Source organism: Gobius niger (genome assembly GCF_951799975.1).
Source record: "Gobius niger genome assembly, chromosome: 6".
Taxonomy (NCBI): domain Eukaryota; kingdom Metazoa; phylum Chordata; class Actinopteri; order Gobiiformes; family Gobiidae; genus Gobius; species Gobius niger.
Genome location: NC_136857.1, coordinates 4,056,489 through 4,078,526, shown reverse-complemented (window position 1 = coordinate 4,078,526; position 22,038 = coordinate 4,056,489). Strand labels below are relative to the sequence as shown.

General features: G+C 40.4%; 2 protein-coding genes across 2 annotated transcripts; one reads left to right on the top strand and one right to left on the bottom strand.

The window, feature by feature from the left end:
* Window positions 1-40: 40 nt before the first annotated feature.
* Window positions 41-6,041, top strand: gtsf1 (gametocyte specific factor 1; the record flags this gene model as incomplete). Its single annotated transcript, XM_079558359.1, has 6 exons — window positions 41-122; window positions 194-300; window positions 382-508; window positions 2,072-2,155; window positions 2,239-2,300; window positions 5,961-6,041. 6 exons carry the CDS (start codon window positions 41-43, stop codon window positions 6,039-6,041), a joined length of 543 nt encoding a protein of 180 aa, XP_079414485.1.
* Window positions 6,042-13,265: 7,224 nt separating this feature from the next.
* nr4a1 (nuclear receptor subfamily 4, group A, member 1) lies at window positions 13,266-21,818 on the bottom strand. Its single transcript, XM_079558757.1, has 6 exons — window positions 21,047-21,818; window positions 19,072-19,201; window positions 17,710-17,873; window positions 15,449-15,648; window positions 13,687-13,865; window positions 13,266-13,605 (listed from the first exon to the last, which is right to left on the bottom strand). Exons 1-6 carry the CDS (start codon window positions 21,812-21,814, stop codon window positions 13,349-13,351), a joined length of 1,698 nt encoding a protein of 565 aa, XP_079414883.1. The 5' UTR covers window positions 21,815-21,818; the 3' UTR covers window positions 13,266-13,348.
* Window positions 21,819-22,038: the final 220 nt, after the last annotated feature.

The following is a 22,038-nucleotide window of genomic DNA, read 5'->3' as shown; positions in this document are numbered from 1 at the left end:
GTGCACCTTTTGGGCCAGCAGAGTGCTTGAAATGGATCAAATGACTACAATAACCTTTGGAACCAGCACTGGGCCTTTGCAGACCGCCTCGGCTGGAAGAGACGAACCTGCTGAGGAGTTTGGTAAAGCACAAGCAATGAAGGGAAAAAAAAGGTAACGTGAAGGGATGATTAATGTGTTTTCTGATTTACAGATGATAAGGGCAATGTGGATCCAGACAAACTGCTGCAGTGTCCCTTCGATAAGAACCACCAAATAAGGGCCTGTCGCTTCCCGTACCACCTGCTCAAATGTCGAAAGGTTTGCATTTTCCACAGTTTGAGATGAAATTCAAACTGAAAACATTTTTATTAGTCATGAATCACGTGCGTTTGTGTCTAGAATCACCCCAAACTTGCCGGCGAGCTGAAAACATGTCCCTATAATGCCCGGCACCTGATCCCGAAGCACGAGCTCAGCCACCACACCGAGACGTGTGAGGACCGCATCGCTGTAGACGTGCAGAACGGTGAGCGGACTTCACTTTATTCATCCGTCAGGAACTTCATTTGCAGGAGAAGTGCCGGGACGGGCCCGATAAAAACAGCACATCCACAGACATTCAACAACACACAGCAATAATAAATACATTAAAAAAAAACAATATAGTGGGCCTTTGATAGACCAAGGTCCACACAGTCATTTATTCAGCAGGCGGATGGAGGTCGGGAGGAAAGTGGAGGTCGCCCTCTTTGTCCCCAGAGGGCGGGACCTGAACCTGGGACCTGAACCTGCGCCCTGACGGCAACAGGGCGTAGTGAGAGTGTGTGAGGAGCAGAGGCTACATTAACCGAAAATTCTCCGCCATTTACGGAATATTTTTTACTTTGACGGAAAATTTCAAAGGCCGTCCGTCATTTTGAAGGATTGAAAATCAAACTCTGCTGTTTTTCAGAGCGCGCGGGGCTCTCGCTCTAAAGTTTCACTCCGCGTCTTACAAGTTGTATCACTGCCTCGCTCGCTAACTCTCCTGACACCGGGCGCTTACAACACCACGGGGAATAAAACCACGATGCAAACGCGGTTAAAGACTAATAATATGGAGTGCTCTTCTCACGTAAGTCTCAGGACGAGCTCATCTATGTCTCTCTCTTCCCCCCCCCCTCTCTTTCTCCCCATGTGTGGAGCGGGCGGCGAGTAGTGCAGTGATGCAACTGGTAAACATTGTCCCGTTCACCCACCGTTTCTTAAATATGGTTTAAGAAACCGTTTCTTACATTCCGTTAAAATTGAAAAAAATGCAAATAATAAGCTCCACTTTACATTTGTATGAGCGTAATCTGAGCCTTGATATTGATGAGCAGGTGACTCTGAAAGTCGTCTCCTCTGAGACTTTTAAGCACGAGTTTATGCACATTTCAGATCAGGTTTAGTTTAGCTCCATTTATCCTGCAATCTCACATTTTTACTAACAGAAATTATATGCAGTGTATATATAATATATGTATCTCTAATAAGTGTTTTTTTATATTTATTTATTTATTTTATTTTTATTTTATTTTAATGTATTTTAATGTAATTTAATTTTAATTTTATTTTTAATATTTAATTTTTAATTTTATTTTATTTTTTTATTTTTTTTTAATTTATTTTTTAATTTAATTTAATTTTATTTATTTATTTCAACCCTGTCCTTCAAAATGGAGAGAAATTATCCCGAGCGAAACCACTGCTGAGTCTGTGGAGACCTGGGTTCCTTTCCTCAGAACTCTCTGAGTGAGTCCAGCTCTTGACCCATGATTTTTTTGCTGATTTTGATAATTTTATTGAGCACGTTGCGGTGGGTGAGAGTGAGTGAACCAAACCAGACAGTGATGTTGAATGTGAGGATGGATTCAATGAAACATTTATAGAAAGAGGCGAGAATGGACGGGTGGACATGGAATTTGCGGAGTTTACGGAGAAAAAAAGAGGCGTTGTTGACATTTTGAAAATATGTGTATTATTTCGTTGTTGACAGTGAGTGAGGGAGAGCTGGCGTGGCCATGTTGTGCACTCCTGCTTAATCACACCTGTCCTTCGCTGTTTGCAGATGCAATCACGAACGGAGATACAAATTGGCAGGTTCCCATCAGCACCTGGGTGAACCCGATTTCTACTGAAGATTGGGACGATGGTGGGGCTAAACTTTGTAACGTGTAAAATGTTGTTTTTAAAGGCAAACGTGATTGTGCTTAAGACGTGTGTTCTGCTCTGTAGAAGCTGATGATCGAGCAGTTCCGTTTGTGTGGGGCGAGAACACGGCGGTGACTACGAGGTCAGTGCATTCAGATCAGCGGTTTCTAATACGAGCGATCGCTGTTGTTTACTTCCGCAATTTTCGCTGGATGTTTTGGTGAATGGTCGGCAACAGCTGATGCATCCAGGCCTCTGACTCGGTTTTATAAAATGATAGATCTGTTACAGCGCAAGAGAAGCAATGCTCTGTTTATGGACATTATATTTGCCGATGATAGGATTTTAATAACATTTTTATCAAATATGAAAACGTAAAATGATGACCACGGCCAACAGATGTGACATCGCGATCGCTCGTATTGGGATGTCATTGTTATGTATAGTGTGTTTGCCCATGACGTCACTTTCCCGAAGTCAGACCTGATGGCGATTCTCACACATACACTTATCTGTCATTCCAACAGTACCGCGAAGTTTGAAACGGTAAAGTGATTCATTAGTGTCGCGTTCAATAGATGAGACAGAGAAACTACTATGCAGTACTACATTAACCCACAGTAGTGCATGATAAGGGAGAGCAGACAGAACAATCATCTAAATCAGTGGTTCTCAACCTGGGGGTCGCGAGACAAATTTGGGGGGTCGCCAGATAATTTAGATAAAATATACATATTTTCATTGGCGTGTAATCTAATGTTTTATTGTAGCATGTGTTTGCTATTTTACCAAAGTGCCATTATTTGATCATAGTTTGATTAATTTTATTTCAGCCGTTTTTTTCTTTGTTTTTTAAGAATTTTTTTAGGCTAATGTTCCTATTTTTCACGGTAAGACCCGGGCGGGGGGTCACGAACCCCTTTACCTGTTATAATGGGGGTCGCGGCTCCAAAAGGTTGAGAACCACTGATCTAAATAAAGGAGAAGATTATGAGTTGCGAGCCTCAATTAGAATTTGGAAGGAAAAAATCTGTAGCATCCGAATTTGCGCAGCTTATCTTGTAGCTGGTACGTGGATTTTACATTTAAGTAACCGGGTTAAGCCTATGTGCAAAAAGTGAACATAACACTTTAAATTAGCGAGATTAATTCCAACATGACCTCCAGTTAGAGGTGGGAAACATAACGCAAAAAAATTACACGCATGTCTAAGTGTTGTGTCAATTTCATATAAAGAGCCTGATGTATTCACTGACGGGAGGTAAAATTGCAGATCGCCACTGAGCAAGCTGGACTCCGTTTGGAACTTCAGTTAAAGGAATAGGCCACCGTTTTTACATACTGAGATATGTTCTTACCTGAGCTTTGACGAGTTCTTTAGGACCTGTCTGATCTTCCCCCGTGCCTTCAGTCACGTAAACACAGCGCAGGCGGCGTTAGCATTTAGCCTCTCCCTCTCTCCTCTATAGCTCCAAAACAGGTCAAGATAGAAGCTACCAAGCTCTTCCACGTTTTCCCTATTTAAATATGGTTACGTGAAGTGTTCCACTACAAAGTATAATTACACAAAATTAAACAATGTGGATTTTCTAAGCGGATAAAAGGGGGAACTATATTGTAAGGCGTAATAATACCAGGAGTAGTTTGGCATCCGCACAGTAAAGTGAAGATTACTGCACGGATTTCAAACTACTCCTGGTATTGTTTTTCTTTTTCTTTTCCACTCTCACATTTTTGTCATTTTTTGTCTCTTTGTGACATTTTTGGTCATTTTTGTCAATTTTTTGTCCATTTTATATCAATTTTTTGTAGTTTTTTTGTAGTTTTTTTGATATTTTTGGCACATTTTCATCATGTTTTGGTCAAATTTTTATAACCTAACCTTAACCCTTTTTGTGACATTTGTCATTTTTTGTCACATTTTTTCGTCAATTTTTTGTCACTTTTTTTGTCACATTTTCATCATTGTTTTCATCTCAGTTCTGTCGCTATTTTCACACCTTTTTTCCAGAAGCTTTTCGATTGGGGTAAAGCCAAACTGGAGAAAATGTTCTCGGTTCAGGTGGGAGTTAAGGGGTTAAACAATGTGGATTTTCTAAGCGGATAAAAAGGGGAACTATGTTGTAAGGCGTAATAATACCAGGAGTAGTTTGGCATCTGCACAGTAAAGTGAAGATATTACTGCGCGGATTTCAAACTACTCCTGGTATTATTACGAAGAGCTCGGCAGCTTCTATCTTCACCTGTTTTGGAGCTATAGAGGAGGAGAGGCTAAATGCTAACGCCGTCTGTGTTTACGTGACTGAAGGCACGCGTGAAGACCAGACGGACTTTGCGTTTTTGTCAAATTTAGAATCCGTCTCGTGAATTGGCGTGAGCCGTATCTCCAACATGGCGGCACATCCGGGTCTGAACCAGATTTGTGACGTTCGTGGAAACACCCCATTTTTGAATTTCTTTTTTTTACTTTCATGGTGATTCTTAATTATCTGAACAAGTTAATTAAACTTTCTGATTTTTCATTCGCTGCATGACGTATAAAGCATTTCACAAACATGTTTAAACTCTTAATGCGCTTGGTTATGGTGCGGGTGTTTTCTCCTGTTCAGCTTTACCCAAATCCTGTAGGCCAGTGTAACGCCTCATTTGAAAGCTAAGATCTACAAAATGGATCTTTTTCCTCACGTCATCAGATTTTTTTTTTCCATCATTTTTTTGGAGGATTTTTGTAATTATTTGTTTGTTTGTTTTTCCCTTTGTCACATTTTTGTCATTTTTTGTCATTTTTTTATCAATTTTTTGTAATTTTTTTGTAATTTTTTTGTAATTTTTTGACGTTTTTGGCACATTTTCATCGTTTTTTTGTCATTTTTTGTCAAAGTTATCTCACTTTTTTTGTCACAAATGTTTAAAGCGTGACTAAACGGGCGTGGCAGAGCCTTTCCCCACCCACAAACTAAAGTCAAAAAGTGCTGAGAAAGGGGTGGTCTCGGAGGCTTTGGGGGAGACGAGGGGGGTGAGTGTGTGGGCGGGGTCTGCTCTGTTGACAGTCTCAGACCACGCCCCTCGATCTGACAGGACTGACAGACGGCTGTTACCCGTGTCACCACTGTGCGCAAGGTTTACTTTTTTAGTAGGAGAGTTGGTGCACTCTCATTGCTTGATGTAGCAACTATCCTACGAAAAAAAAAAAAAAAAAAGATAGCTGCCGGTAGACGACTCGCTCGCTGTCAGTGACTTCTAAGGGATTTATTTCTCTACACCACCTCAGCTATCGCAGGGGCGCCATCTACTGGTTTGACTGCGCTACGCGTGTCCTGGTTGCTACGTGACGGAGGCGGAAGCGTGAGTGGGCGGGGCCACAGAGGCAGAACCAGGGCAGAACTGATGACGTTTTGTGGACGCCGTGGACACACTCTCCTCCAACCGCAAAAATCAAATGTAGTTGCTGCGTGAAACCAGTAGGGGACGCTAACCCTGCGGTTTTAGACACAAAAGTGAGATTTTGAACAAGTTTGCACCAAATGTCAACATATTGACGGGGACATGTAGCTAACTCTATTCAACAACCATGTAGACCGTTTATCAGCAAAAAAATGTTCGGTGTTTAGTTACTCTTTAAACTCTTAATGCCCTTGGTTATGGTGCGGATGTTTTCTCCTGTTCAGCTTTAACCAAATCCTTGTTTTTATGCCCTTTTTTAAGCTTTTCGATTTGAGTAAAGTCAAACTGAAGAAAATGTGCTCGGTACTTGTCATGAACTTCCTAATTTTAGATGATTATTTTTTTGTTTGTTTTTTAGGCAGGAAATGAGGCCCACCAACCACCTGGGCTCCAGCTGCCGCGTGCCCAACATCCTGCCATGGGCGAGCTTTAAGCAGCTTTAAGCCGCTGATTCTGCGTGTTTCTTTTTACATTTTTAATTAACGCTCTTAGTAGTTTTTGTGCATGACTTTGAAAATGGAGTTTTATTTTTTTTTTGCATGTTATTTTAGTCAAGTCACCTCAAAGCATGTCTGCATGTGAACTCCACAGATGTAAATAAAGTCGTTCAGATCTGTTCTGTTGATGCTTGGCCGCTAGATGGCGCAACAACCCTGTAATATTGTGTTTAATTTGCAAAGAACAGGCTTCACTTCGCTGCCTCTGAACTCTTTCACTTGTTTCATCCATTTGCTAGAAGAATTCAAATGGTTACAATGGCCCATCAAACACGAAAAACATGTACAATAGGGGCCTACGGGATTAATAAAGTGATCTGATGCCTTCTGTGAGGAACTAAGTCTTTTCTTTGGTCGTTATGTCTGAAACCGAGCCCTGTGGGATGTTAAGAGTCAGATGTACTTTGTAGAGCAGTTCTTAACCTCTTAACCCCCACCTGAACTCAGCACGTTGTCTTCAGTTTGGCTTTACCCAAATCTAAAAGCCTGAAAAAAAATGTCAAAATGAAAAAACTATTAAGTGCAGTGTTAATTCCGTCGACTAAAATATTTAGTCTTAATTTTAGTCAAAGTGATATTTTTGACGACTAAAATTGGACTAAAACTAAATTAAAAGTTTCTCATGAGACTAAAACTGTGACTAAAATGTCCACACTGCAAAAAGTAATTAACTAGAGCAGTATAAACATCTCAATTTGAGCACAATAATCCAAATTTTAGTTGTTTTGACTAGTTAAGAAGTTGTTGGGCATTTGTCCCAGATTATTTCACTTGTTCTGAGACGTTTCTGACTCGTTTTGATACATTTCGTCCTTTTTTCACGTCATTTTCTTTGCCAATGGGGGAGAAGAAAATGGGTCTTATCTCATTGGCAATTTTACTTTATTTCAAGCGAGATTTACCCTAGAACTGGTCTGAAATGTCCTCAAACAAGCAAAGTAAACTCGGTCCGATCAGGAAAAGTGTCTAAATGAGTGAAAACCGCTCAAAACAAGAAACATTTCCTCAATTCAAGTCATTTAAGACAATGCTTGATATTTACTTTTTGCTGTGCAGATATTTTAGTCGACTAAAATAAGACTAAATAAAAATGAAAAGGAGAGACTAAAATCATCCAAACTTGTAATGAGCGTCTGAAAGAGCCTCAGATCATTTAAATCCTCTGTTAAAGGATCAGCTCTGAGCTTTGTTCATGTGGAGCAGCTCCATGAAGCAGAGGAACAACATTAAATATGATTATAATGAATATTATCAATGCAAAGTCGACTAAATTTGTGTTAATTTTAGTCGACGAAAACTAGACTAAAATTGAAGATATTTTTTTGACTAAAACTAGACTAAAATCTAATTACATTTTCGTCCAAAAACTAAAACTAAATTCAAATATGTTGTCAAAATTAACACTGATTAAGTGTGATAAACGCGCCAGAAACGTCTGAAGAGCAACAAAAAAAAGACGTGAAAGCAACAAAAAAGTGACAAAAACAAAAAAAGCAAACAAACATGACAAAGATGTTAGATTTGGGTAAAGCCAAACTAGAGAAAAAGCACTTGGTTCAGGCGAGGGTTAAGAGGTGAACTTGGTTGTTTGGAGACTGACATAACCCCCGCCTTAAGCGAGTGCATTTTCTCCAGTTTGGCTTTACCCAAATCTAAAAGCTTCTTGCAGCCTATAGGCCAGTGTAGCGCCTCATTTGAAAGCCAAGACCTACAAAACCGATCAAAATGTTTCCCCCTCATGTTGTCGCTGTGTCATCACTTTTTTAATGTTTTTATTTCATCACCTTTTACCTTTTTGTCACTTTTTTGCTGCTCTTCTGTTGCATTTTTTTCCCACTTTAAAAAAAAAAATCACTTTCTTGTTGGGTTTTTGTCACTTTTTTGTGTTTTTTTTGGCGCCTTTTTTTATTGTGTTTCATCCCTTTTTTTTTTAAATTTTTTTATCATCGCCTTTTAGTCACTTTTTTGTTCCTCTTTTGTTGCTTTTTGCTGTGTTTTTCATCCTCCTTTCTGTCTCGTTTTTGTGACGCTTTTATTTTTGAAGCTTTTAGATTTGGGTAATGCCAAACAAGAAAACGTGCTCGGTTCAGATGGGTGTTAAGAGGTTAACTGTTTAAAGGGGGGGTATTATGCAAAATGGACTTTTTCAAGCTTTACATCATGTTATTATGTCGTTCCCTCATGAAAAACATGGCTGAAGTGTTGCCTTGGCACATTCACGTATTTTTGAGTAATCTGTAAAAACTCTGATGGCGGCCATTTTAGGGATAGGTTTGGCTTGACCCCAGTCCAAAAGCTTCTGGATTAAAGCTGTGAAAATAGCAACAAAACTGAGACGAAAACAATGATGGAAATGTGACAAAAAGTGAGAAAACAACGGAAAAAAAGAGAAAAAAAATGACTAAAATGTAACAAAAAATTGACAAAAATTCGATAAAAAAATGACCAAAAAAATGTGACAAATAATCACCAAAATTTGATAAAAAATTGACAAAATAAATAAATAAAATGTGACAAAAAAATGACCCAAAAAAAAAGACAAAAAATGTGACAAAAAAGCTACAAAAATGAGTTGCCTGAAGTGTTGCCTTGGCACATTCACGTATTTCTGAGTAATCTGTAAAAACTCTGATGGCGGCCATTTTAGGGATAGGTTTGCCTGAGTCCTCCTAGGAACGCCCCCACCTCCTGGAGACGCCTCCGAGCTTTCGTCACCAGCCGAGTAACCAACCACTGCTCCTCAGCAGAACCCCCTCCCCACTGATGCCACAGACAGCGTGTGGAGGGGGCGTGTCTGAAAGGCTCAGAGGTTCTTAAAGAGACAGAGGCCTATTTCAAGACATTCACTACAGCCATTTTGAGAGACATTTTATACAAGGCAGTTATTCTAATTTACTGCATTTACAGACCAACAGAAGGGCCAGTGTAACACCTCATTTGAAAGCTAAGATCTACAAAACTCATCTAAATGGATCTTTTTCCCCATGTCATGAGATTTTTTTTCCATCATTTTTTTTTGGGGGGGGGGATATTCAACTAATTTTTGTAACTTTTGTGTAATTTTTTTTTTAAATAGTACATTTTGTGTCACTTTTTGTCACATTTGTCCTTTTTTTGTCAATTTTTCGTCAATTTTTGGTCCGTTTTTTTGTCCTTTTTTGTCCTTTTTTCATAATTTTTTTGTCAAATGTTTGTCAAATTTTTGTCACTTTTTTGTCACATCTTCATTGTTTTCGTCTCAGTTTTGTCGCTATTTTCTCACCTTTTTTCCAGAAGCTTTTGGATTGGGGGTAAAGCCAAACTGGAGAAAATGTGCTCGGTTCAGGTGGGAGTTAAGGGGTTAAAGAGACAGAGGCCTATTTCAAGACATTCACCACAGCCATTTTGAGAGAGACATTTTACACAAGGCAGTTATTCTAATTTACTGCATTTACAGACCAACAGAAGGTTTGCTCATCATTGTAGTGTGATATAGACTGGTGCTATGTGATTGAAAAAACCTGAAAAGGGGACCTAAATGAAGCACTGGTCAAAACCCTGGACCTGTGTTTGAAAGTGTGCCTGCATTAATTTGCAAATGTCCCTCTGGTAAATGGAATCTAACATGTTTCCGTCTCTGAGGATGCCGGTGTCCGTGTTACTGCGGATTATGTAATGAGCGGCCGCCGGTGGCATTGAGACGTGAGCCAGTGGAGGTGTCGGGACGCAGCGACTGCTCTGGAGCACGTATCAGAGCTCGACGCCTCAAAATGAAATCCAAGCCTTTCTCCCTGGCGCTGTTTACCCTGATAGGAGGAGACGACACCATGACTGTCCTTGGAACGGCCGAGTTATTTACTGCACATGTCACTTCAACAACCAGGAGGCGAACTGGGATTCAAGTGTTCAAGAACAGCAGACGTCAAGCTCTTAACCAAGCACATTTTTTTTCCAGTTACCCAAATCTAAAAGCTTCTTGACTGGAGAGCGACACTGTAGCGCCTCATTCATGTTTTTGTTGCTTTTTCATGACTTTTTTTGTGACTTTTTGGCGTGTTTTCGTCACTTTTTTGTCACTTTTTCGTTACTTTTTCGTTGTGTTTTCGTTTCTTGTTTTCATTTTTTTTTTTATGTTGTTTTTTCATCGCTTTTTTCATTGCTTTATTGCCACGTTTTCGTCACATTTTGTTGTGTTTTTGTCACTTTTTTTGTCACTTTTTTTATCACTTTTTCGTTGTGTTTTCGTCTCTTTTTCTTTCTTTTTTTTTCATGTTATTGTTATTTTTCCTCACGTTGTTGCTGTGTTGTTTCACATTTTTTGTCACATTTTTGTTGGAATTTTGTTGAATTTTTGACACATTTTTGTCACATTTTTGTTGAAATTTTGTTGATTTTTTGTCACATTTTTGTCACATTTTTGTTGAAATTTTGTCACGTTTTTGTCACATTTTTGTTGCGTTTACATCCTTGTTTTCTTCAAATTTTTTGTGGCTGTTTTGGTGCTTTTTTCCCAAGAAGCTTTTTGATTTGGGTAAAGCCAAACTGGAGAACATGGGATTTGTTCAGGTGGGAGTTAAGAGGTTAAGAATGGACATATTGTGGCCGACTCCGTCCTTAAAGGAATAGGCCACCGTTTTTACATACTGAGATATGTTCTTACCTCACTTTAGCCGAGTTAATATATCCCCGTCTGGTCTTTGTCCGTGCGCTCTGTCACGCAAACGGAGCACATACGCAGCCTCTCCCACATGTCACATAGCTCCGAAAAAGCTCACGATAGAAGCTACCGAGCTCTTCCACGTGTTCCCTATTTAAAAAAAGTTACGTGATGTGTTTTCATGCGAAGTATATTTACACAGAAATGTAACATGTCGATTTTACAAGCAGATAAAAAGGGGGACTATTTTGTGTAGCGTAATGATACGAGGAGCACAGCGTCCGCGCAGTAACTCCTAAAGACTTCCCCCGCTCACTTCCGTCAATAGAAGCTGAGCCTTTCCGACACGCCCCCTCCACACGCTGTCTGTGATTGGTTACTCGGCTGGTGACGAAAGCTCGGAGGCGTCTCCAGGAGGTGGGGGCGTTCCTAGGAGGACTCAGGCAAACCTATCCCTAAAATGGCCGCCATCAGAGTTTGTACAGATTACTCAGAAATACGTGAATGTGCCAAGGCAACACTTCAGGCATGTTTTTAATGAGGGAACGACATAATAACATGATGGAAAGCTTGAAAAAGTCAATTTTCCATAACACCCCTCCTCTAAATATATATCTAATATGTCTGATTATTATGATCGTCCCCCTTTTGCAGACGCTGCTTTCCTGCGTGTATTTAAGTTCTGCTGACTGTGTTGTGTTAGGAGATGAGTACTACTGTGAAGCCACGAATAGAAGCTGTAATGTGATATTTCTAACATTAAGCAGCGATCGAGGTGTAGGTTTTAATATAGCTGTACATTATGTGTGTACTGTAGCTGTGGCAGTACAATGATAGAGTGGACAGGTCATTCGAGAGGTGACAGGGAATTCCACCGGGGTCTAAAACGAGCCCGGGACATAAGTGGGAGGAGATGGGAACATGGGGAACATTTTTGAGTCGTAGTTTCTCACCACCGCAGCCAAAAGAAGGTGTATCTCATGACTCGGGGTTTTTTCTGTGCGACACTACGGCAGAACTCGCAGCACTGAAAGGGATTATAAAACACATGCGCTCGATTCGTTTATTTTCAGTGGTAAAAACTTTGTACAACTTTGTGCGGTAATATTTACAAACGGGCTCAGAAACAGACCAGTGCACATCTCCGAGACACGACGGGGGTTTAGCTGCTCATTTCGTGAAATAATTCGACGTAAAAAACACAAAAGGAAGGTCCGTCGGCGTAGGTGAACGGAAGACGGTTCAGAAAAGTGCGTCGTCTCCGTTCATAAAGCTGCTCTTTTCGAAGCATCATCGACCAGCAGAGTTCAGTTCATGGGCCGGCCGTGCTTTAGTCCATCATCAGCACCGGACCTTCAGATGTTCCTCAGATTCACAAAGTGTCCAGAGCTTTTCAGTCGCAGGCAGGGGCGGGACTGGGCCTGAAAAACCAGCCCTGGACTCGGGTTCAGCCTGGCCCAAATTAGCGTAAATGTGACACTTCCACAAATACACATGTTAACCTCTGACCCCCCGCCTTAACCGAGAGCGTTTTCTCCAGTTCGGCTTTACCCAAATCTAAAGGCTTCTTGACTGGAGAGCAACGCTGTAACGCCTCATTTGAAAGATAAAATCTAGAAAAGTGATGGTAGCTTTTTGTCACGTTGTCGCTGCATTTTTGTCATGTTTTTGTTGCTTTTTCATTGTATTTTCGTCTCTTGTTTTTCGGGGGGGTTTTTTCATGTTATTGTTGTTTTTTCATCGCTTTTTTCATTGCTTTGTCGTCACGTTTTCGTCACAAGAACTGTGAAAATAGTGACAAAACTGAGACGAAAACAATGATGGAAATGTGACAAAAAAGTGAGAAAAGTTTGATGAAAAATTGATGAAAAAGTGGCAAAAATTTCACAAAAATGACCAAAAAAATGACAAAAAAGTGACGAAAAAATTATGAAAAAATGTCACAAAAAATGTCAAAAAAGTGACAAAAAAATGACAAAAAAGTGACGAAAAAATGTCACAAAAATGACGAAAAAATGACGAAAAAGTGACAAAAAAATGACAAAAAAGTGACGAAAAAATGACAAAAAAGTGACAAAAAAATGACAAAAAAGTGACAAAAAAAGTGACGAAAAAATGACAAAAAAATGACAAAAAAATGACAAAAAAGTGACGAAAAAATGACCAAAAAATGACCAAAAAAAATGACGAAAAAGTGACGAAAAAATGATGAAAAAATGACCAAAAAATGACCAAAAAATGACCAAAAAAAATGACAAAAAAGTGACGAAAAAATGACCAAAAAATGACCAAAAAAATGACAAAAATTAGTTGAATACCCAACAAAAAAATGCTGGAAAAAAAAATCTGATGACGTGAGGAAAAAGATCCTCTCGGTTCAGGCGGGAGTTAAGAGGTTGAGCTTTTAGATTTGGGTAAAGCTCGGTCACGCCCCGGGGGTAAGGCTAAGGTAAAGTGAGAGGCCAGACCGGTGGCCCTAGAGCCAGTGTCCCTTCTGTGCTCTTCCAGAATACAGGACATATGGCCAGTCCGCCCCTGGTCGCTGTATTTTCCAGTAGCGTCCATTTCAGTCCATAGAAAAGACCGGGTAACAGTGTTTCTGTGTTGAGTCGTGTCCTCAAAAAGGCAGAGCGTCCATGAAGATCTTCTCGACGAACAGCGGCGGCGGCACGAGGTCCTCCAGTTTGAGGTAGAAGATGCGCTGGAGGCCCTGGGTGCAGAGGGTCCGGAGCTCGGGCAGCTTCCCCAGCAGGCGGGACAGGTGGTTGGGATGGACCGAGTGAGGCCCGCAGGTCGAGACGTGATCCTTCAACGAGCTGATGAGCTGGTTCTGCAGCTCCTCCACGCGCCTGGAATCCTTCAGGCCGTGTCGATCTGCGGGGAAACGATCGATCGAGTTTTAACATCCAGAAAACGCTCAGTGCTCGCTCTCCTCTTTTGGAAGTTCGCACTCACCGGTGATGATGACGAGGGCCGTGAGGCAGGAGAAGGAGGACACGTCGAGCTTCATTCGATGGAGACTTTGGGAGAAGTCGATGATGGAGTCGATCCAGTCGCCGAAGGCCGTCACGCACTGGCTTTTGTGGAGCACCAGTCCATTGCAGAAGACCAGCCTCTCGGTGTCCGGGTTGGATCTGCAAAGGGGCAAACGGATTGTAATTATTGTAATTTCAACCAGTGTTAATTTCGTTGACTAAAAGTGATATTTTTAAAAGTGACTAAAATATCACTTTAAGTCAAAGTGATATTTTTGACGACTAAAATTGGACTAAAACTAAATTAAAAGTTTCTCATGAGACTAAAACTGTGACTAAAATGTCCAGATATTTGAGTCGACTAAAATAAGACTAAATAAAAATGAAAAGGAGAGACTAAAATCATCCAAACTTCTATTGAGCGTCTGAAAGAGCCTCAGATCATGTAAATTCTCTGCCAAAGGATCAGCTCTGAGCTTTATTCATGTGGAGCAGCTCCATGAAGCAGAGGAACAAGATTAAATATGATTATAATGAATATTATAAACGCAAAGTCGACTAAATTAGTCTTAAATTTAGTCGACTAAACTGATATGCAATTTTAGTCTAAAACTAAAACTAGACTAAAATTGAAAAAAACTAATTTGACTAAATCTCGACTAAAATTAAATTACATTTTAGTAAAAGACTAAAACTAAAACTAAAATATAATATGTTGTCAAAATTAACACTGATTGTGAGATCAATAAAGTCATATCTTATTTGCCAAGAGGGTTTTTGAATTCCTACACTGCAAAAAGTCAATATCAAGCATTGGCTTAAATGACTTGAATTGAGGAAATGTTTCTTGTTTTGAGCGGTTTTCACTCATTTAGACACTTTTCCTGATCGGACCAAGTTTACTTTGCTTGTTTGAGGACATTTCAGACCAGTTCTAGGGTAAATCTCGCTTGAAATAAGAAAGTAAAATTGCCAATGAGACAAGACCAATTTTCTTACCGCATTGGCAAAGAAAATGACCTGAAATAAGGACGAAATGTATCGAAACGAGTCAGAAACATCTCAGAACAAGTAAAATAATCCAGGACAAATGCCCAACAACAATTTACCGAGTCAAAACAACTAAAATTTGGATTATTATGCTCAAATTGAGATGTTTATACTGATCTAGTTAAATACTTTTTGCAGTGTAATTAGTGGTAAATAAGTTCATGACAGACATTTCTACAAGTGTAGCCGACATGTTTGTAACTACATGCCGTATTTAAACGTAATATAAAGCAAATCAAGGTGAAAGTATTCTGTTTTCTGTAGCTAAATACAGTTGCAAAGTGTTCTCCCCAACACTGTAAATAACTAATGGAGTGTAAAGAGTAACATAAAGTGGTCAATCTGCCCTAGGGCTGCTGTGGCTGCCAAGGTATCTGAGTAAACTGTCCAATGTAAAGCGCATTGTGGATGAATGAAGTCCTTTCCTCGATGCTATGATGAAAACAAAGCGAGAAAGCCCAGGTATTAAAGTCAAATCAAAGTTTTACACCAGAGAAGTTGGAGTTTTATGTTTATTCTATATTTATTCTATATTCCAAGTATGTCACGCTGGAGCCGCTTTCGGATGCAGAAACACGACCAAAAAAGGTGAAACTAGGGGAAGCTCGGCAACAGTCTCTCTCTGTGTGTTGTGAAATGGGAAGTGTCGTCGGTCGCGTTTGCTTTCGCTCGTGGTTTCGAGGTTCTCTCACCGAAAGGCCGTGCGCAGGATGAAGAGCTCCACGAAGGCGGACTCCAGCAGCAGGTCCTGGTCCGCGGGGCAGAACTCCGAGAAGCCCGGGATCCTCTGGGCCCAGGTCCGGATCACGTCCAGGGACGCGGCCAGGAGCTCGTAGAACTGCTGCACGTCCTCGGCCTCTGCCTTCTGAGCGGGGCTGGCGTTTGCGTCATACTGAGGAATATAGGAAAACACAGAAGGATGAGCACATGTACAAGTGACCAAACTGAAAATCCACATCATGTTGAGCCTCATCGTGAGACGCGGCAGGCGAATAGGGAAACGTTTGAAATTTAGAGATGTCACTTTAAAACGTTTGCTGTAGATCACAGGCATGAATATGAGGGAAAAATGTATTGCAAGTTTTCTGTCATTTTTGGTTTTCTAATAAAAGTGAGGAATTTTATGCCAAAAAACGGCCCCAAAATTTCTCATGTTTTTGGTAGCAGAAGGAGCTTTGTGTACCTGGTTTTAACCTCGTAACTCCCACCTGAACGGATCCCATTTTCTCCAGTTTGGCTTTACCCAAATCAAAAAGATTCTTGGGGGAAAAAGCACCAAAAATGTGACAAAAATTCAACAAAAATGTGAAAAAAATTCAACAAAAATGTGACAAAAATTCAACCAAAAAGTGTCAAAAATTCAACAAAAATGTGACAAAAATTAATAATTAATTTTAGTCAAAGTGATATTTTTGACGACTAAAATTGGACTAAAACTAAATTAAAAGTTTCTCATGAGACTAAATCTATGACTAAAATGTCCAGATATTCGCCTCCTAAGCGTCCCAAAGACCAAACGACAAAAATTCAACAAAAATATGACAAAAATGTGACAAAAATTCAACAAAAATGTGACAAAAATTCAACAAAAATGTGACAAAAAATTAACAAAAATGTGACAAAAATTCAACAAAAATGTGACAAAAATGTGACAAAAAAATCAACAAAAATGTGACAAAAATTCAACAAAAATGTGACAAAAATTCAACAAAAATGTGACAAAATGAAAAAAGAAAAGAAAAACAAAAAACAAAAGGTGACACAACACAGCAACAACGTGCGGAAAAAGGTAAGTTTTGTGGGTCTTAGCTTTCAAATGAGGTGCTACACAGACAGAATGCATTTGGTTTAGGCGGGGGGTAAGAGGTTAAAACTTGAGTGCTTGTACGTCCAGATTGAGAGCACTTGAGCCTTTTTACATTGTAGCTGTTTTTCATAATGTGTATAACGTGTGTGTAAGTCTAATTCTGAATCTGAATCCCTTGAAAAAGAGTTTTTTAATCTCAGTGGGACTTTCCTGGTTAAATATAGGTTAAATTAATTAGTTATTGTTAAGAATTAGATATTAAAAAATGCCTCTGAAAATAAACTTCAAAATTATGTCCAGTCCAAGGAAAAGTCTGAAGGAGCTACTTATGTGAGAAAATGGCTGTTGAAATCAGTGTTAATTTTGACAACATATTTTATTTTAGTTTTAGTCTTAGTCTTTTGACTAAAATGTAAATCAATTTTATGTAAAATGTAAATCAATTTTAGACGAATTTAGTGGACTTTGCATTGATAATATTCATGATAATCATATTTAATCTTGTTCCTCTGCTTCATGGAGCTGCTCCACATGAACAAAGCTCAGAGCTGATCCTTTGACAGAGGATTTACATGATCTGAGGCTCTTTCAGACGCTCAATAGAAGTTTGGATGATTTTAGTCTCTCCTTTTCATTTTTATTTAGTCTTATTTTAGTCGACTAAAATATCTGGACATTTTAGTCGTAGTTTTAGTCTCATGGAAAACTTTTAATTTAGTTTTAGTCCAGTTTTAGTCGGAAAAAAATATCACTTTGACTAAAATTAAGCCTAAATATTTTAGTCGACGAAATTAACACTGGTTGAAATTACAATATCCCAAATAAATCTGCTGGGAAACATTGAATCAGTGCAATAATTAAACATATTATTTTGAAGATTGTGCTTTTTGCTGTTTCCAAGTTGGTCCAAAACCTGATAATGGGATTATTGATTCCCCTCTTCTGACCACTGAACACTTTCCTCAGAGCCATTTTGTTTTGCAACATCTATAAGTAACTCCACTGTTTGTCAAACGGGGGCCCCCAACTTTGCACAGGTCCCATCAGAGCTAGAAACACCCCTGTCATTCTTTATTCTCATCTTGCACACTGTTGTGAACTGCGCCGTCTCGTGTTGATTCCCCTCCTCCGTGAGATCGTTTTTACCTTGGAGTGATCCAGGTTTCCGACGCTGGGGTTGGAGTCGATGTGCGCTCTGACCAGGGAGGCGATCATGTTCACGGGGGACACGGCGGCCGGCAAATCCGCCACCGCTTTGGGCTTCGAGGGAAGACGTCCTCTGCGCCCTTTGAGACTGTCTGTCCGCACCACTGGAAAACATAACAGCAGGTTTATTATCGTGTAAGAGAGAGTTAACCCCTTAACCCCCGCCTGAACCGAGCACAATATCTCCAGTTTGGCTTTATCCCAAGTTCAAAAGCTTCTGGAAAATAGGTGTGGAAATAGCGACAAAACTGAGACGAAAACAAGGATGGAAATGGGACGAAAAAGTAACGAAAAAGTGGCAAAAATGTGACAAAAATTTGATTAAAAAATGACAAAAATGTGACAAAAAATGACAAAAAATGGACGAAAAAATTACAAAAATGTGACAAAAAATGACAAAAAATTGACGAAAAAATGACAAAAATGTGACGAAAAAATGACAAAAAAATGACAAAAATGTGATAAAAAACTAACAAAAAAATGACAAAAAATTGACGAAAAAATGACCAAAAATTTGACAAAAATGTGACAAATAATTGACAAATAATTGACAAAAAATGGAAGAAAAAATGACAAAAATGTGATGAAAAAATGACAAAAAATTGACAAAAAAATGACGAAAAAATGACAAAAATGTGACGAAAAAATTACGAAAAAATTACGAAAAAGTGACAAAAAAATGACAAAAAAATGACAAAAAATTGACGAAAAAATGACAAAAATGTGACAAAAAAATGACAAAAAATTGACAAAAAAATGACCAAAAATTGACGAAAAAATGACCAAAAATTTGACAAAAATGTGCCAAATAATTGACAAATAATTGACAAAAAATGGAAGAAAAAATGACAAAAATGTGACGAAAAAATTACGAAAAAAGTGACAAAAAAGTGACAAAAAAATGACAAAAAATTGACGAAAAAATGACAAAAATGTGACAAAAAAATGACAAAAAATGGACGAAAAAAATGACAAAAATGTGATGAAAAAACGATGGAAGAAAAATCTGACGACGTGAGGAAAAAGATCCTCTCGGTTCAGGCGGGAGTTAAAAGTTTAACATTGTTGAAACATTTGGGGAATTTCGTGCACATTTTAATCACTAAAATACAAACTAAACCAACACAAGTATCATTAGCGCCTCAGAACCACAGGATTTATACATAATAACACTCTTCGGAGACACTTCGGGACATTTAGTTCCCTCTGCAGAGGACACCGCATTACTAAACAACTGTATCCGTTGTGATTCGCTATAAACGACATATTCAAATCGCGATCATTCCTGCAGCAACAGCTCACCTTCCTTCACCATCCCCACGGCCAGACACTTCTGAAAGCGGCAGAACTGACAGCGGTTCCTCCTCCGCTTGTCCACGGGGCAGTCCTTGTTGGCGAGGCACATGTACTTGGAATTCTTCTGCACCGTCCTCTGCGTAAATGGAGAAAGGTTACAAAGTTGTAGAAGAGCAAACAGAGCCATCAATCTAACTGTTGTCGGGACTAGAGGTCTTTCTTTACAAACAAGGTCCGAATTTGGGTTTTCCTGTGATTCTTTACTAGCAGTGGTTCTCTAAGCCTTGACTAAATAACGCTTAGTGGTGAATCTAAACCTGCACTGCAAAAAGTATTTAACTAGATCAGTGTAAACATCTAAATTTGAGCATAATAATCCAAATTTTAGTTGTTTTGACTAGTTAAGAAGTTCTTGGGCATTCGTCCTAGATTATTTCACTTGTTCTGAGATGTTTCTGACTCGTTTCGATACGTTTCGTCCTTATTTCAGGTCATTTTCTTTGCCAACGGGGAAAGAAAATTGGTCTTATCTCATTGGCAATTTTACTTTCTTATTTCAAGCGAGATTTACCTCAGAACTGGTCTGAAATGTCCTCAAACAAGCAAAGTAAACTCGGTCCGATCAGGAAAAGTGTCTAAATGAGTGAAAACCGCTCAAAACAAGAAACATTTCCTCAATTCAAGTCATTTAAGCCAATGCTTGATATTTACTTTATGCAGTGTGGGAGATCTTTCTTTTAACAGATGAAGTCAAAACATCACACTACAAAAAGTAAATATCAAGCATTGACTTAAATGACTTGAATTGAGGAAATGTATCTTGTTTTTGAGCGGTTTTCACTCATTTAGACACTTTTCCTGATCGGACCAAGTTTACTTTGCTTGTTTGAGGACATTTCAGACCAGTTCTAATGTAAATCTCGCTTGAAATAAGAAAGTGAAATTGCCAATGAGATAAGACCAATTTTCTTCTCCCCCATTGGCAAAGAAAATTACCTGAAATAAGGACGAAATGTATCGAAACGAGTCAGAAACATCTCAGAACAAGTGAAATAATCTAGGACAAATGCCCAAGAACTTCTTAACTAGTCAAAACAACTAAAATGTGGATTATTGTGCTCAAATTGAGATGTTTATACTGATCTAGTTAAATACTTTTTGCAGAGAAGCCCAAGTACGGACACTTTATCAGGTAGGGAAAGTTAGGGGAATCTTCTGAGAGGCCTGACGAAGGGTAACCAATAGTAAGAGTGGGAAAGAGGGGAAAGGTAGTGTTTGAGATTAGAGCTGCCTTAAAGAGGGGGGTATTCTGCTTTTTTCAGTCACATAGCACAGTCTATATCACACTACAATGATGACCAAACCTTCTGTTGGTCTGTAAATGCAGTAAATTAGAATAACTGCCTTGTATAAAATGTCTCTCTCAAAATGGCTGTAGTGAATGTCTTGAAATAGACCTCTGTCTCTTTAAGAACCTCTGAGCCTTTAGACACGCCCCCTCCACACGCTGTCTGTGGCATCAGTGGGGAGGGGGTTCTGCTGAGGAGCAGTGGTCGGTTACTCGGCTGGTGACGAAAGCTCGGAGGCGTCTCCAGGAGGTGGGGGCGTTCCTAGGAGGACTCAGCCCTAAAATGGCCGCCATCAGAGTATTTACAGATGACTCAAAAATACGTGAATGTGCCAAGGCAACACTTCAGGCATGTTTTTAATGAGGGAGTGACATAATAACATGATGTGAAGCTTGAAATGGTCGATTTTGCATAATACCCCAACTTTAAACAGACGTCCCGGTCAAAAGTTTGGAAACCCTTGACTCTCGTTGAAGACATTAAACTATGAACGAACACATGGGATTATGGAGGAAGCAAAAAAAAAGGGGGATTTAAAACATAATCCCATCTGTTCATTCATAAAGTGAGAATCTACAGTGTAAAAAGTCTGGAAATGAAACTTTTTTTTGTGTGTGAGAACCAGTTCCTACCTTGAAAAACCCCTTGCACCCCTCGCAGGTGCGGACCCCGTAGTGCTGGCAGGAGGCGTTGTCCCCGCACACGGCGCAGCACCCCTCGCTGGGATTCTTGACTTTCGGAGACTGGCTTTCCTCGGCGCGCTCGACCCCCTCCAGGCCGTACTGCTCCATCGCCATCGCCGGGTACGCCAGGGACGACCCGGCGTGAGGGTGAGGCAGGTGGGACTGTCCGAAGTGAGAGAAATGCTCCAAGGATTCCGGCGCGAAGGTGAAGAAAGCGGGGGCAGCGTGGGGCGCCGGCGGCGTCTCCTCCACCGCCCAGTATCCCGGGCTGGGCGAGTACACGTCGAACGCCGAGTCCCACATGGAGACGGGCTGGGTCAGGTATCCCGGCGTGGAGGGGGTGGAGGTGGACGCGGCGGGGCTTCCGTAATAGTCGGAGTCCACCGGAGACACGTCCTCGTCGGGGTATCCCAGCGCGCGGCCCGGGTAGCAGCCGAAAACCTGGATGTCGTCCAGCTGGAAGGGGGTGTCGTTGGCGTTGGGGAGCGGGGCGGGGGCGGCGGCGGTGAACTGGCAGGAGTACGTGTCGAAGTCCGGGGGCACCAGGGAGCCGATGGCCGGTAGGCACTGGGAGGAGGAGGAGGAGGAGGAGGGCGGCGGGTCCTGGGGGCTGCTGCTCATGTCCAGGGAGAGCCGAGAGCCGAAGTCGGAGGCGTCCGGGCTGAACATGCTGTGGTCGTACGGGTGAGGGCCGGGCTGAGGGTGCACACACGTCATCGCTACAAAACTGCGACAAAGACACACGACAGATGTGTTACAAATGCTGCGAAAACCTGAAAAACATCTGCATTCAATACGGAAACTCTCCCAATGTCTGCACAGCCTGAGACAACTGGATCCTTGCTTCTTCTTTTTTACTCAACCGCTTAAAATCAAGTGCATTTTCCCCAGTGCGGCTTTGCCCAAATCTACAAGTTTACAGCCTAGACCTGCAAAACTGA

Excerpts from the sequence above, each read along its gene's own strand:
- nr4a1 (XM_079558757.1), bottom strand. The coding sequence starts at position 21,814 with ATGACGTGTGTGCACCCTCAGCCCGGCCCTCACCCGTACGACCACAGC. Across the intron at positions 15,649-17,709 it reads GAAACCTGGATCACTCCAAG|TATGACGCAAACGCCAGCCC; the intron begins GTAAAAACGATC and ends TATATTCCTCAG. Across the intron at positions 13,606-13,686 it reads GGCCCTCGTCATCATCACCG|ATCGACACGGCCTGAAGGAT; the intron begins GTGAGTGCGAAC and ends GTTTCCCCGCAG.